The 13,737-nt window shown below is 37.5% G+C and overlaps 1 protein-coding gene across 9 annotated transcripts in view; it reads right to left on the reverse strand.

Moving 5' to 3' along the window:
- rapgef6 (Rap guanine nucleotide exchange factor (GEF) 6) overlaps nt 1-13,737 on the reverse strand; it is a 112,542-nt gene that overhangs the window by 50,571 nt on the left and 48,234 nt on the right. For all 9 annotated transcript variants that reach the window (XM_067375481.1, XM_067375479.1, XM_067375480.1 and 6 more), the window contains one exon: nt 3,143-3,271. In XM_067375481.1, coding sequence (XP_067231582.1) covers nt 3,143-3,271 — 129 coding nt within the window. The remainder of the gene's footprint in view (nt 1-3,142; nt 3,272-13,737) is intronic.

Genomic DNA, 13,737 nt, shown 5'->3' on the forward strand with positions numbered 1-13,737 from the left:
CGCGGAGCGCAAGTGAACGTGTTCATCTCTTCCTCCCTAATACTAGTTACAGAATAAACATGAAAGAACATCTGAAGGTATGTTGCAAGATTCAGTACAACTTACTGAAACGGTCATATCTCATGTAATCGCTCATTCAGTGTTTCAACGGTGGAAAGACATCAATGAAAGCATCCGTATTCAACAATATGTCATGATGCATTTACCTCAGAAAAGCCATTCAGTGATCACAGCTTGTTAGTTCGCTAGAGAAATGAACTCTTTCGCTTAATATATGCACTGTATTAGCCAATATATTCATTATTTTACTTAATCCTTTAGTGATATCCTGATTAGGCTATTTAATGTATGTTTAAATAAATCTGATGTTAAAATAACAGCCACTGTGTAGAAATGATTATATTTCAACAACGAATTGGAGTAAAAACATTTAGAAGTTAATGCAAAAACTGCCTTAGGTGCAGCTTACAGGTTTGCATACAATTTGTTATTTGAGTGTTGATTATTTTATCTAAAAATAAAAAGCAATTTAATTTAGGCTAATAGTTTGGGCTTCTTTCAAGTTAGGGCTCCCTACATAGTTTATAGCATTAGCAGAGATCATTTTTTTTATCCTTAAGAAACGTTTAGTTTTAATTTAATTTAATATATTTAAAGACAAAAACACAATTTGTTCAGTAAACCTCTGTTTAATAATAAAAAAAAGCAATTTTATGTTTAGTTTTCTCTCCACCTGCTGTACCGAAAACTGTACCGAACCGTGACTTCAAAACCGAGGTACGTACCGAACCATGAGTTTTGTGTACCGTTACACCCCTAGTGTGTATGACTTTATTTCTGATGAACACAATCTGAGATATATAAATAAATATCCTGACGCATCTGAGATTTATAATGGCAGTGAACGAGTCTGAGCTGAAGGAAGTGCTTCCATCCAAACGAGACCTTCCCCGACTTCCTAGGTTGTTAATGAAAGCCGACATGATGTCGGTGAATCACGTTCGGTCACTGTTTTGTCCGAGGTTCACTCACGTCACTAAGGATTGTGTGTGAGCATGAGTTATCCCAAATTTCCAAATAATCCCCTTTAATTCCTGTAAATTCTTGTTAAGTGTCCAAATTGGAATATTCCCAAAAATCTTAACTTCCCATGGAAATTTTCAGAAAAATGTACCAAACATTTTCCACTCCTTTGCAACCCATAGTACCATTAAAACAGTTTCATAGCTTAAAACATCCTCCTCATTATAAACAAAGCATTAATTTAATCAAGCTCCAAAATCGGCTGGTTTTGATATTCTGTGATCTCTGACGTCACACGGGCAAATTCATTTGCATATGCCCGCCTGCAGAGCAAGACATCGACGAATAGTGACGTGTTGTGCATGTGTGTAATGAAGATGATGCTTGTCTGGTGTGTGTGTGTGTGTGTGTGTGTGTGTGTGTGTGTGTGTGTGTGTGTGTGAGAGGAAGAAGCTGTTCATTCAGACCTTTCATTTATAAGGAATCATTCAATCTTTTACTTTGTGTCCATTAAGGAAAGCACCTTTCATTTGTCCAGTAATGTACATCATGCATGTGAACAATGTAGAGTAGCTTTACCCACGTCTCTGATCAACAAAACATCTGAACACCAGAGGGAGTCAACACACTCCTAATGCATCCTCACTTTCAATACTGCGCTTCATATTTAACCTTACAGAGGATTCAGACAGATCTGATCTGTGATGTGAATCAAGATCACTGTATCTGAGAACTAGAAGTTGATAATGCCAAATATCAGATTTCACCAGTAATTACATCAAGGCCTGCATTATGTTCCAGCCATAAATACATATGCATGTGATCAGTGACTGACATCCTTCAGCAGAATCACGGATATTTGTGATTATCTCGTCAGCGCTGCCCTGTGCGCACCAGTGACCCAGATCTAAAGCCTCGCTGTGCATGTTAATGAATGTCAAGAGTTACAAGTAAAGGAAATGTTCTTTCCATTTGAATGCTTTTAGCATCATGATTTGTGATTTTAAGTATTGTTCATCAAACCAAACATGATATCGGTTAGGCTGATAACTCAGTCCAGCATCTGATGATGTTCGTTGGGCTCATGAAGGGTTTGTTTCTACTTGTTTAAACTCCAAAATATACTGACAGCTTTACTGTTTTACATTTTACTGGCTCACTGTGTCAAATAAGTGTTCATTTAATTGAATCTTTTACTGTATTGTTTATATACATGACCATTAGAAAAAACTTTACATAAACCATTATATCTACTCTCCCCAGAAAACATCACAACAAATCAGGCACTAATCTATAAATCATCAATCCATCAATAGAAAAGGCAGATTACTGAGTAAAGTCTGAGAGGAACTAGAACTCAACTCAAAATACTGATTCAGTGATTCTTTTGAGTCACTAAAGAAGTCAATGAAACAGTTTGTAGGCTATTCAATGTCACTCAAGAAGGATATTCAATGTCTATAAACTGATTAGCTAGAAAAAAAAATAACTAAATGTATGCACTGTATTACATATTCACTATATTTCTACTTAACCTGTTAGTGATGTCTTTAAGTATGTTTGAATAAATCTGTCATGAAAACAAGTTATTGTAGTTTATTTTCGTTTAAATGTTTATATTTAACCATCAAACTGGAGCAGAAACAATTCTGTTATTAAAAACTGCCTTATGAGCAATTTAAATGTTTGTATTATTGATTATTAATGTATTATTTATTTGTGGTTTTCACTTCGGTTTTCGGCCAAGTGCATCCTGAATTTTCAGTTTCGGCCCAGAAATTTCATTTCGGTGCATCCCTAATATATTTGTCAGTTATTTGTTTTAAAGAGAAATTTTCAAAATATTTGGAGACATTGAGAGGGAAGAAAAGTCTCAAAGTAAAAATTTGGATTTATTTATTGGTTTTATAATGTAAAAAGCTCAGACTCCCCTACTTTATTTTTATTTTTTCTTATTTCACTTGCTTATTTTTATTTTTAAATTTTTTGTTTATGTTGTGGAGAATGTGATTGAATTGAGAATTCTGTTTGTGAATCTTTCAGTTATGCCTTTCTGTTGATGTTCAATCAAGAATACATATAAAAAAAAATAAATAAATGTACACAGATCTGGGACTACCTGGTAGATGTCTGATAGGCTGCTGCTCCCCGAGTCACTGGCGATGCTGCATCCTGATTGGCTGGGCGGCATGTGCATCTGCTGGTGGGGGTGGTCCGTCAGATGCATCTTGTTGAGGTCACCAGGAAGCTGTCCAGACAAGAAAGGAAGAGAGAAATGTTGAGTTGTGATGAGGACATCATTTATAATGAGCGACCTGTCCGACTCTGCAGGACTGTGAGAGCAAACACGCCAATTTCAAACACACGTACCACACACATAACTATGAATCAATCTTTTAAAATGTAATAAAATGAAATTTGAACAATTCCTTTCAATTTTTGCCAAACAAAAGTGATGCACAACAGAGGTTTACTGTTTCAGTTAAAACATGGATGAAACAATGTGTGATATTCCTAAAAAATAATGTAGTAAATTCCTCTGTACAATAGTTATGTCATAATTTCTTCCACTTAAACCAAACGTTTATTTTGGCGGGTTGTAGTGATGTGATGGTGTGCCGAGGAGAGAGAGGGCTGAGGATCTATTTGTAAACAGACTTTATTCTTAAACAAAAGAAACACTGGAGAAAACAAACACAAGCTGAAACAGCCATCACAAACACGGGAATAGGTAAGGACTGAAAAACTGAACCGAAAACGGCCTTAAATACCCTGAGGAAATGAGATAATTAACAGGACACATAAATAATACTGAAAATATAATAATCTGAAAACATAGCAACCAAAGAAAACATGAACTCAGAACAGGAAACCACAGAAATGCAAAGAACATCAAAATAAAAGTCTCAGGAAACAGAACTGTGACAAGTGAAGAGCTGTATGTGCTGATCATTTTCTCAGATGAAATGCTGCTGAAGTGACTCTCTGGAGATGAAGTTCATGTCCTCATATAGTGAGACGCAGACGAGCGTCACACATGATTGAGTTTGTGTAGTAGAGCAAGCTGAGACAAACACAACATGTAGACTACTTTGGATTTATCCATCCATAATGAGCCAAATTCAGTGACATTCCGTGTTATACAATAAATTCCTTTTTCAGTGATTCCGTCTGCGTTTCAAGGCAGAAATCATGGGGAGATCTATTATTAACATCAGCGTTACATGGCCCAACAGTCACCCTTACATATTTCCATGTACAATCATCATGTAGTTGATCATAACCCTGATCAGATGAGATGAGGTTTACCAAAATCTCTATATTTTCTTAAAAAAAAACAATCTACTCAATCTGAAAAAGCACCAGATCAGAAAACACGACAAACATGTAAGCTGGAGTTTATTGATCTCCACTGAGATATTCTGTCCAAATGACAGTGTGATACAGCCAGTCTGTTCCTTCATGTGCACCTAAATCTGCTTTAAAATCTTTTCAGTGGCTACGTTTACATGCAACCAAATAATCCGTTAGTAATCGGATTGACTGCTCAATCAAGAAAAGCCTTCATGTGAACACCTAACTGATCTGATTGAGCTCAAGCAGAATGAAATTTCTTGAAAGGGTTGTTTATTCCTTTTCTAATCCAATCGAGAGGACGTGTAAACACTTGATCGGGTTGAAAAACTGGAAAGGACTGCGCATGTGCAATGACATAGAAATGGCGTAATGATGTGTGGAACAAGCCGCAGTTAATTGATTTTATTAGATTAGAATGGGAGAGCAATTATTCTAGAATATTTTGCAGGCCACACATGAGTTAAGCAGAGGATGTGAGAAGTGTCTGTTGATGAGAGCGCTGGTGCGTCAGGCCTTTCATCCTGTGAATGAGCTGGACAGCTGTGTAAAGGGCATCCGTTATTCGTAACGATGGCATTAGGGCAAACGAGAGGTGCTGCTAATTGCTGCAGTCGTACTGTGCTCGCTCACACAGCGCCAGGCTGAGGGTCTCTCCCCTGTGCGTCTATTAATGATGCCGGAGATTAAATATGAATGCATGCTGCCTCCTGCCCCACATCAGCCAGACGCCAGGATTCACACGCCAATGACGCACGGGCAAATACCGTCTGACAAGACCCTCAGGTGCTTACCTGGATGGAAATACATTGCCTTCACACAAACAGTGCGCTTGAGCCTCGCTGTAATCCTACAAGATACTCACACTGCAGCTATTCAAGAAGGAGGTTTTATTGGACATAACTTTGTCCTTGTGGGAACTCCACTGAATTATTCATGCGTCCCACCGCGCTCATGTCTAGACACGACAACATTCAGAATGAGCATCACTTCAAGAGGACGACACGGCCCTGTGCTCAGATGTTTACTGTTTAGCGTCTCATGCAGATCACAGGCTCACGGTCCACTGATGTGGAGTAACATGAAAACACTGAACATGAAAACAATGGTCTCAAAAACTATAAAATAACAGCTAAGCGCTGTGTAAAGCAACAGAGAGCAGCCAACTGCATTGAAATCTCTCATGCATTACTGACAGATCTTGGTGTAGCTCATGTTTTTTGGACTTTATAGTTGTCAGTCATAAATCAGTAGAATTATTTGGCACAAATGGATGTCACACTGTGTTTTCGTGTTAGGTTAAAAATCGGCCTCAAAATGCCCATAAAAGCCAACTGCAGGGGAACACACTGGCCTTAATAAACAGACCGAGAAAGCAGAAATGTCAAGCTATATTATCTGAATTAGTTCACATGTTGCCCTTGACCTGCCACAGTCTAACATGTCCCATAAGTTTCAGAATGAACAGAAAATTTTTTTACACTTCTCAAAGTAACATAAGAGATCTCTAACGTTGTGTTTTGTGCCATTGCTTAGGCAAAGCATCTTGTCAATTGAACTAAAATCTAAATAATATACAGCTTAGTGAGCTTATAAATTTGCAAAAGGTTGCAATTAAATAAGTATATAATCTGTTTGTGCTGTTTCAGAGTGAAGTGGAGAACTGTGTTCATTTACACACAAGCAGATCCACCGATGTCTCAATTCACAGTAAATGCAGTGAACTCCACCTCTGCATGTGCTGTTTAAAGGTCCCGTTTTTCATGTTTTTTTGAAGCTTTGATTGTGTTTATAGTGTGCAATATAACATGTGTTCATGTTTCGCGTGTAAAAAAAACACAGTATTTTTCACATAATTTACTTATCTGTATACCGCTGTTTCCACTGTCATAAAAACGGGCTGATGACTTCCTTGTTCTATGAAGTCCCTCCTTCAGAAATACGTAACGAGTTCTGATTGTGCCAGCGGTTCCTGTGTTGTGATTCGACAGCAGCTTAGCGCTCCTTGTCCGGAAAGGTCACGCCTCTTACCATAACGTGTGCTGCACATAGTTTTACATGTGGATTATTGTGGTGTTGTGCCAAATGAACACAAAAGACAATAATTCCCGAGAGACTGAACTCTTTAATCTCCACAAGCAGCGACAGAAAATGTACAACGTTAGCACTCACTCAGAAGATTACCTCATACGGAAAACAGCCATATACATAAACGTAGTCCCCTCTTGTGGCCATTATGTGCACTGCAGTCCAACATTAACTATTGCAGTAAGGATACCACAATTATAATTTTCAGGAACTGAGTTAAACATAAATTGTAACCATTGATCTCTAAGTACAGCATCCCTGTGAAGGCCAAACAAAGGTGATTGGACTGCGGGATGAAAATAACAGCGTTTCGACGACATGGTGACAAACACACTCTACAAACACAACTCTTGCTCTTCTCCATGGAAGCGCAACAAGACCACTCCCCCTTTTTTGTGTATTCCTGTGGGTGGAGGTTAGTCAAACTGTTTTAGTGACGTCATTAAAGAAGGAAGTAGAGGGATGTAGTCCAAACTGGCATTCGATGTAGGCGACTTCTGTTAAATAAAATATCTCGCTTGGCATTGAACTTTGAGCTTTAAAATTTTACAGATTTGATTTATACTCAGCAACATTACACACTAACTAAAGTTTGAAACATGGGATCACGAAGAACGGGACCTTTAATGTGATGATGTCTTTGTTATCTACAAAAGGACACGCACTCCACAGACATGCACACTTAACAGACACTTAACTGATTTAGTGCTGTGAACATGATCTGATCTGCTGATGAGCTAAACGAAGCAGGAATCAAACAGAGATGGTGCCGTTTGCTGTCCTGCAGGTGTCAGTGAAGTGAAGCCGTGTTCATGGTGTTCCTGATGTCCGGCTGCATTGGGAGGCTGAATGAATTAGGCAGGGTCGTGCGGTGATGTGGCCTCTCGTTAGATGTTTCCTCCTGCACTAATTCTCCGGGAGCTATCGCTCTCACAAACGAGCCCTGCACTGCGCATGTTAATGGTATTAAAGCAGAGGAGAGCCCTGCAGCACATGCAATAAACTCTGAGTGAACCAGGACTACTGAACACATACAAACACACGCACCCCTAAACACTAGGGGTGTAAATTGGATGTTTTGTCACGATATGATCCGACATTGATTCTCTTACAATACGATATTTGTCAAAACATGCCACGATACGATTAAGATTCGATTAGATTTAGGGGTATAACGGTCGACCTATTGATATTATGTGCATATTTTACATGACCAGTTATATTTTTATTATGCAACCAAAATGTAATCAACATTTAACTGAAATTTGGGACATCCAGAATAAAAGACAGACAGACAGGTGGTATGTTTGTATTTAAGGCAGTGCTGGTCAGGGGGGTCAAACAAGGGGCCAACCTACACCATGTGACCGCTGTAAACAGAGCAGCCGTATGGCACCTGCCCCGTCCTTGCGCTCCATGAGCAAAGCCCAAGCTCTTGCTTACAAAGAGACACTCAATGTCAGACCTTTAACTTGAACCCACAATCGCCCGTATGACCTCATGATAACGGCTGATGTCTTCAGTGCTCTGCAGAATAGCACCAGCAGTAAGATCAAATGCTCGTGAATCAGGATGTGAATCACAGATGTATCCTGATCTCAAACACTTGGGAGGCTTTCTATTCTGTGCTTTATAAAGTAAACATGTTCCACCTATGGACGGGTCACATAGAAAACCAAAATGAACTGCAGTATAATAATACCTTTTGTCTGCGAATCATTTTGTGGTTCGTCTTGTTCCTGTTGTAAACTGGCCATTACATTAATTACAAACTATCAGCTTCAGAGTCATAAAAGCAGTCCGTACCCCTTTTCTCATTATGCGTGGAGATGTTTCAGAGAGGAATGATGTAGGGATTGGGGAAATAAGATAGCAAAGGAATGCCAATATAACCTTCTTCTTCCACAAAGCGAGGCCAAATAAAAGATGTGCTCCATCATTCAGCGATGGCTCTTACGTCTGAATATTATCCAAACAGATGCTGAGAGCTTTTAGCCGCTCTATCCTGGGAGGTTTAGGGTGTCATGTGGACAGGAAGGTTAGGCGTTCAGGATCAATACACTCAGCATTAGCCTCAACACGCTCCTTTCCATCGTTAAATTATGAGTCAAGGCAAACACTGCCTGCACTTTAAAAGAGCAGCTTACCTTCAGTTCCTGTTACTTCAGTTCTGCTGACTGAAAGGAAATCTATGAGTGAAAGCGTGACCATCGGCAAAACACAACAAAAACATAGGTCAGATGCCACTCCCTTTGGGTGAGATGAATGCGAAGAAAAGATGCAAGTGGAGTCCTGATGGAGACTTAACACATTACTAACAGCTCTAAACCTGTAATAAAGGATTTGCATGTCACGACACCGAGACTAAACCATGTGAAATACTAGCAGGATGATATTCCTGTAAGTCATGTAACAGGGACTGCACAGATTTGCATCTTCACTCTACAGTAAAGTGACCAGATGTCCCCGATTTCAAGGGACAGTCCCAGTATTTGGTGTTCTGTCCCCGGCTGGAGCTGTCCCCAGAAATGTCCCTGTTTCACATCTCATTCAAAACAATCCACAAATACATTGTAAAAAAGCCCAACCAACATACAGCTGCCTGCTGGTTATAGGAGCAATCATGTAGTGATTATTTTCATCAACAGATGGCGCTGTGAGTTACGCTGACTCTATTTGGTCGCGCGCCACTACTTCATTAAGAACGTAACCTGGATGAGAGCATAGCGCCATTATCGTCAAATATCGGAAAAAAACATTATCGTGTTTTTTTTGTTGTTTTTTTTAAACATACTATTCATTTTAAATTAAAGTAATACTGTCTGTTTGTATGTGCTTTTTGCAAAATTTTAAGTTTCAATCACAACACAGTAATTTCGGCACATATTAACTATAAAAAAATAAACAATTACATCTGCAAAATACACATACTTTCTGCTTAAAACAAAACAAGCCTAAAATGCAAAATAACAAGCCCAATTAAGGATAAGAGTTAGAGTCATTTTCACAAAAACAATTACGTTAAAAAAAGTTGTAATTTCTATATACAGTATAAACAGTTTGTGAAAACGAAAATATTAAATACAATTGTAAAATGTTAAAATATTTGTTAAATTGTTTTGTTTATCATATCATATTTATGTTTCATTTTTGTAATGTGTTTTTCATAATTCATAATTTTGCTATAACATTGTTTTGAACTGTTTGGTATTTACAATAGTTAGCCTAATATTAATTGTTTTCATTGTGTGTTTTATATATGTTTTTGTTTTGTTTTTTTCTCTCAGGTGCAGTGAATTGTATTAAAACCAGACCAAAAATCCTAATAATTAAACAAAATCATGATAATTATTAATATTATTAATGTTAATAATGACATAGGGAACCCGCAAAAAAAGAAAAAAAAATGTATTCCTTGTTTTTTTTTTTTTTTTTTTTTAAATTAATAGATAATAACAAAGGAGATTTCAGGGAATTTTTGACTATTCAAATAGGAAAAAACCATGGTTTTCATTTCAGAAATCTGGTCACCTTACTCTACAGTAATGATAACGTCAGTTTGCATCAGGGTGTTTATAGTCACATAAAACTAAACCTGAAACCATAAAATACACTTTTGTTACTTAAAACGAAAACAAACAATAATGAGTAAAAATTATGTAGACATCATTAACACTACATTAAGGTTTCATGTTTTAATATTAGTTAACTACATTAGTTAACAATGAACAATATTCTACAGCGTATATTATTTATCATAGTTCATGTTCATTATTAAAATCAAAAGTTTAACATTAGATAATGCACTGTGAACTAACATGAACAATGTGAGCTTACATTAATAAAGATTAATAAATGCTTTAAAAAATATATTGCTCATTACAATATTTTATGCAGGTGTAACTGTATCAGTTCAGATCCTACCTCTGCAGTGCAAAGATTAATTTTGTTGTAAGAGATTTCATTTGATTGGTAACAGCTCTTTAGTGTTTTATTATTCTAACTGTATTTATTGATTAAACATAAGACATTTCTCAGGCAGTAAATGTGGATCTTTCAGATGAATTTAAGGAGTGCTGGTCTGGTCTCTAGGAGTGAGGATACAATGCTAGTGAGGAACATTTCAATAATCTGAAGAACATTGTTTCCACTATAAAGTATTATCTTTGTGCAATGGAAAGTTTCCATGGATGTTAAAGGTTCTTCATGGAACCATCAATGCCCATAAAGTAGGGACTGTCCAACAGGATGTTAGAGACCAAGCACCTGACATCCGAGAGCTAAAACACTGACACTTGTCCATGGACAGTAAAGAGGGGAAAATAGCTGCTGGAGGCTTTCAGAGAGCCTTTAATAACGTTGCCAGGCGGTTGGCTGCCAAGTTCAAAGATGGCCAGACCCCGGGACATTAATGGAGCCGGAGAGTGCAGCCGAGACACAAAGCTGAAGGCCAATTATCGGCTTCTGAATTATGAATGATGGAGATTTTCCAGCTCGGACATATCACAGCACGCCATGAGCGCAGCTCGGATCACCGGAACGTTATGAGACTGTTGAACGACAACTTAAATGGAGAGGAAAAGAGATGTATGTATGCATAAAGCATTCAAACAGAAAAGAGAAATGAACAAAGCAAAATGATCCGATCATGATGATCTTTAATGAATCAAAACAGATACCGTGATATGTAAGGTAGTCAGCCCTAGAAAACCCACCGTAATTAAACTGAGCGCAGCTCAAAAACCCCCATGACTGTATGTCCTCGGTGGAGTAGATGTTAGTCAGTGTGACAGTGTAAATCTCCAGAGACTTTTTTTTCTTTCTTTTTTCTTTTGTGCGATCAAAGTAACCGATACTCCTACTGTAATTTCCAGAATTCTGTGGAATTTGCATTTTTTTTATAATTAGGATACCACATTTACCATATTATGACAATAGATGTACTGACAGAAAGAAAATGCAGAAAGCCTGATTATTTTTGTCTTATTAAATTTTGACACTCCACTTTTAAATAAGATATTTTTAAACTAAGAACAAAGAAGCAAAATTACAAACAATATGACAAAGCTGCAAATGAAATAAAGAGTGCTTTACGTTAATCGGGTAGGTTTAGTTTAGTATTAAAAAAACCTCAGAAAGTAATCAGTCGAGATCGGTGAGTGATTTTCTCTGTCTTTTGTTTTTGATTAACATTAATGACACAGACGGCAGCAGGTTTATTAGGCTGCTGTCACTTTAAGATCAAACGCACAGATTCAACAATGATACATGTGCGTTTCTTTTCTCAACTGTTTACGTTCATTGTAGACATTAACAACTTTGTTTACGTGAATAGTGCACACAATAGGCATTTTGACACATATTTGTGTGTATTTGTCCATTCAAGTGTGTGATAGATGACTTCGGGTGTGTGTCAGTCAGCGCAATAGTACTGCATCGAATTCTTTTCTCACGGTTTATTGTGCATAACTCTTTTTAACATCAAACAGGTCTCACGCTTTTTGTTCTCATTCATGTACATTTCTTTAACACACTAAAATATCAATAACTTTTAGTACTGCTTATTTTAATTTTAATGGCAAACACTGTAGGATTGCAACAGAAATGTGCCATTATGTTGATTTTGTGTACCGTGATCGTGGAATGGCTAAAAACTGGGGGGACGGATATGAGAAAGTAGGGCTGCACGATACTTTGTATCGCACGATACGAAAAATAACATTGAGCTTAAACGCGATTCTTAGTGCAATTATGAAATCGCAAAGGCTGTGATTTATTTTTTTAATGCGCAGCTTGTCAATGAAGTATGGCTTCAAATGCTAATCCATCTGAATGCACTGGAGTTTGGGTCTGTTGGTTTGAAAAAGCAACATGCGTCAGATATATTTCCAGACATGAGAAGCATTTATTAACATCTTGTCCAAAAAAATACAAAATTTAATAACATGTTTTTACTCCAAACTCACTTCATAATAACAGTTGAGCATCCTTCGGTGAGATGATGTGGCACAGAATAAGGCAGTCGTGTGTTTATTAGTCATGTTTAATTAATCAATCAATCTTCTGTTTATTCAGCTACAGTGATATGATGAGTGATATCTTCTTCTGCGGCAGGATATATGTAGAGTTTCTGCACAAGAGTGCCCTCTGGCTAAATGGAGAAGCATTTACTACTGATCACAGAGCCGTACAGCTCTGACAAGCTGCGCATAAAATAATCGCAGCCTTTGCCAAATTGCATGCAATAAAATTGCGATAAATCGTGCAGCTCTATGAGAAAGACACAATGAAAGTAAATGGAGACTGTGACTGTCAGTCCCTCATATTCTTCCAATCTGTATAAGACATTAAAAGGCATAATTTGTATATTTTCATCATGGGAGATTGTCTTCTTCACCTTACAGCCGGTGGAAAAGAATCGGGATGGGACTCGGGCAGAAATCATGTTCATGAATGAGATTATTAATGTTACTGTAGTATGAAGCAGAGCAGGTGGGAGCTGAACAAAGCCACTGGATTCGAGCGCGACACACGCCTCAAGAGCAGTGGGACTTTTATTATGCTGCAGTCGCCGCTTCAGCTTCTTCCGGTTAAGTGTATGAGGTAACACAGCGCTGTTTATCATATTACATACATTTGAATGTGTTGAAAATAATGTTATACTCTGAGCATTCCCTCGGCGGCTGCTGTGAGACTGCAGTAAGCTAGATCAATATTAGTATATCATTATAAATGCTAGATGGCTTATGTTGATAAATGGCATGCAAAAACATACTGTGACGGAGAGAATGCTGTATTACAGTTACTAAAAATAAAGCCGCATCTGATTATGCTGTGTTAGCTACTTGACAAAATAGTGTTTTTCTTTGAGGCATAAAAACACTCACGGAAAATCAAGAAAACGAGATTCAAACAATAAGACTAAACAATAATTAGTTTTCTGTCTATAAATGTAACCAAACAGTTGTTCCCTTGTCTAATAAAACATCTAATGTTTTCTACACTACAAAATAAAACATTAGGGTAGCGCGGGTATGATGTCATTGATAGATGATGCACAGACAAGGTCCGTGTACTGGTTAAAATTGCTTTTTCTCTAGATATAAACATTCTTGGAAACATCTGGGATAATGTAAGTAGACAAGTCAACAAAATATATAACTGTTCGACTGGCTTTTGGGACATTTTAATCCAAAAATCTTACATATTGTACCTTTAAGTCATGTCTGACCAACACAAGGGTGAGTGAATGATGTCCGAGTTAGTCTACCA

This window comes from Chanodichthys erythropterus, chromosome 22, assembly GCF_024489055.1.
Source record: "Chanodichthys erythropterus isolate Z2021 chromosome 22, ASM2448905v1, whole genome shotgun sequence".
Taxonomy (NCBI): domain Eukaryota; kingdom Metazoa; phylum Chordata; class Actinopteri; order Cypriniformes; family Xenocyprididae; genus Chanodichthys; species Chanodichthys erythropterus.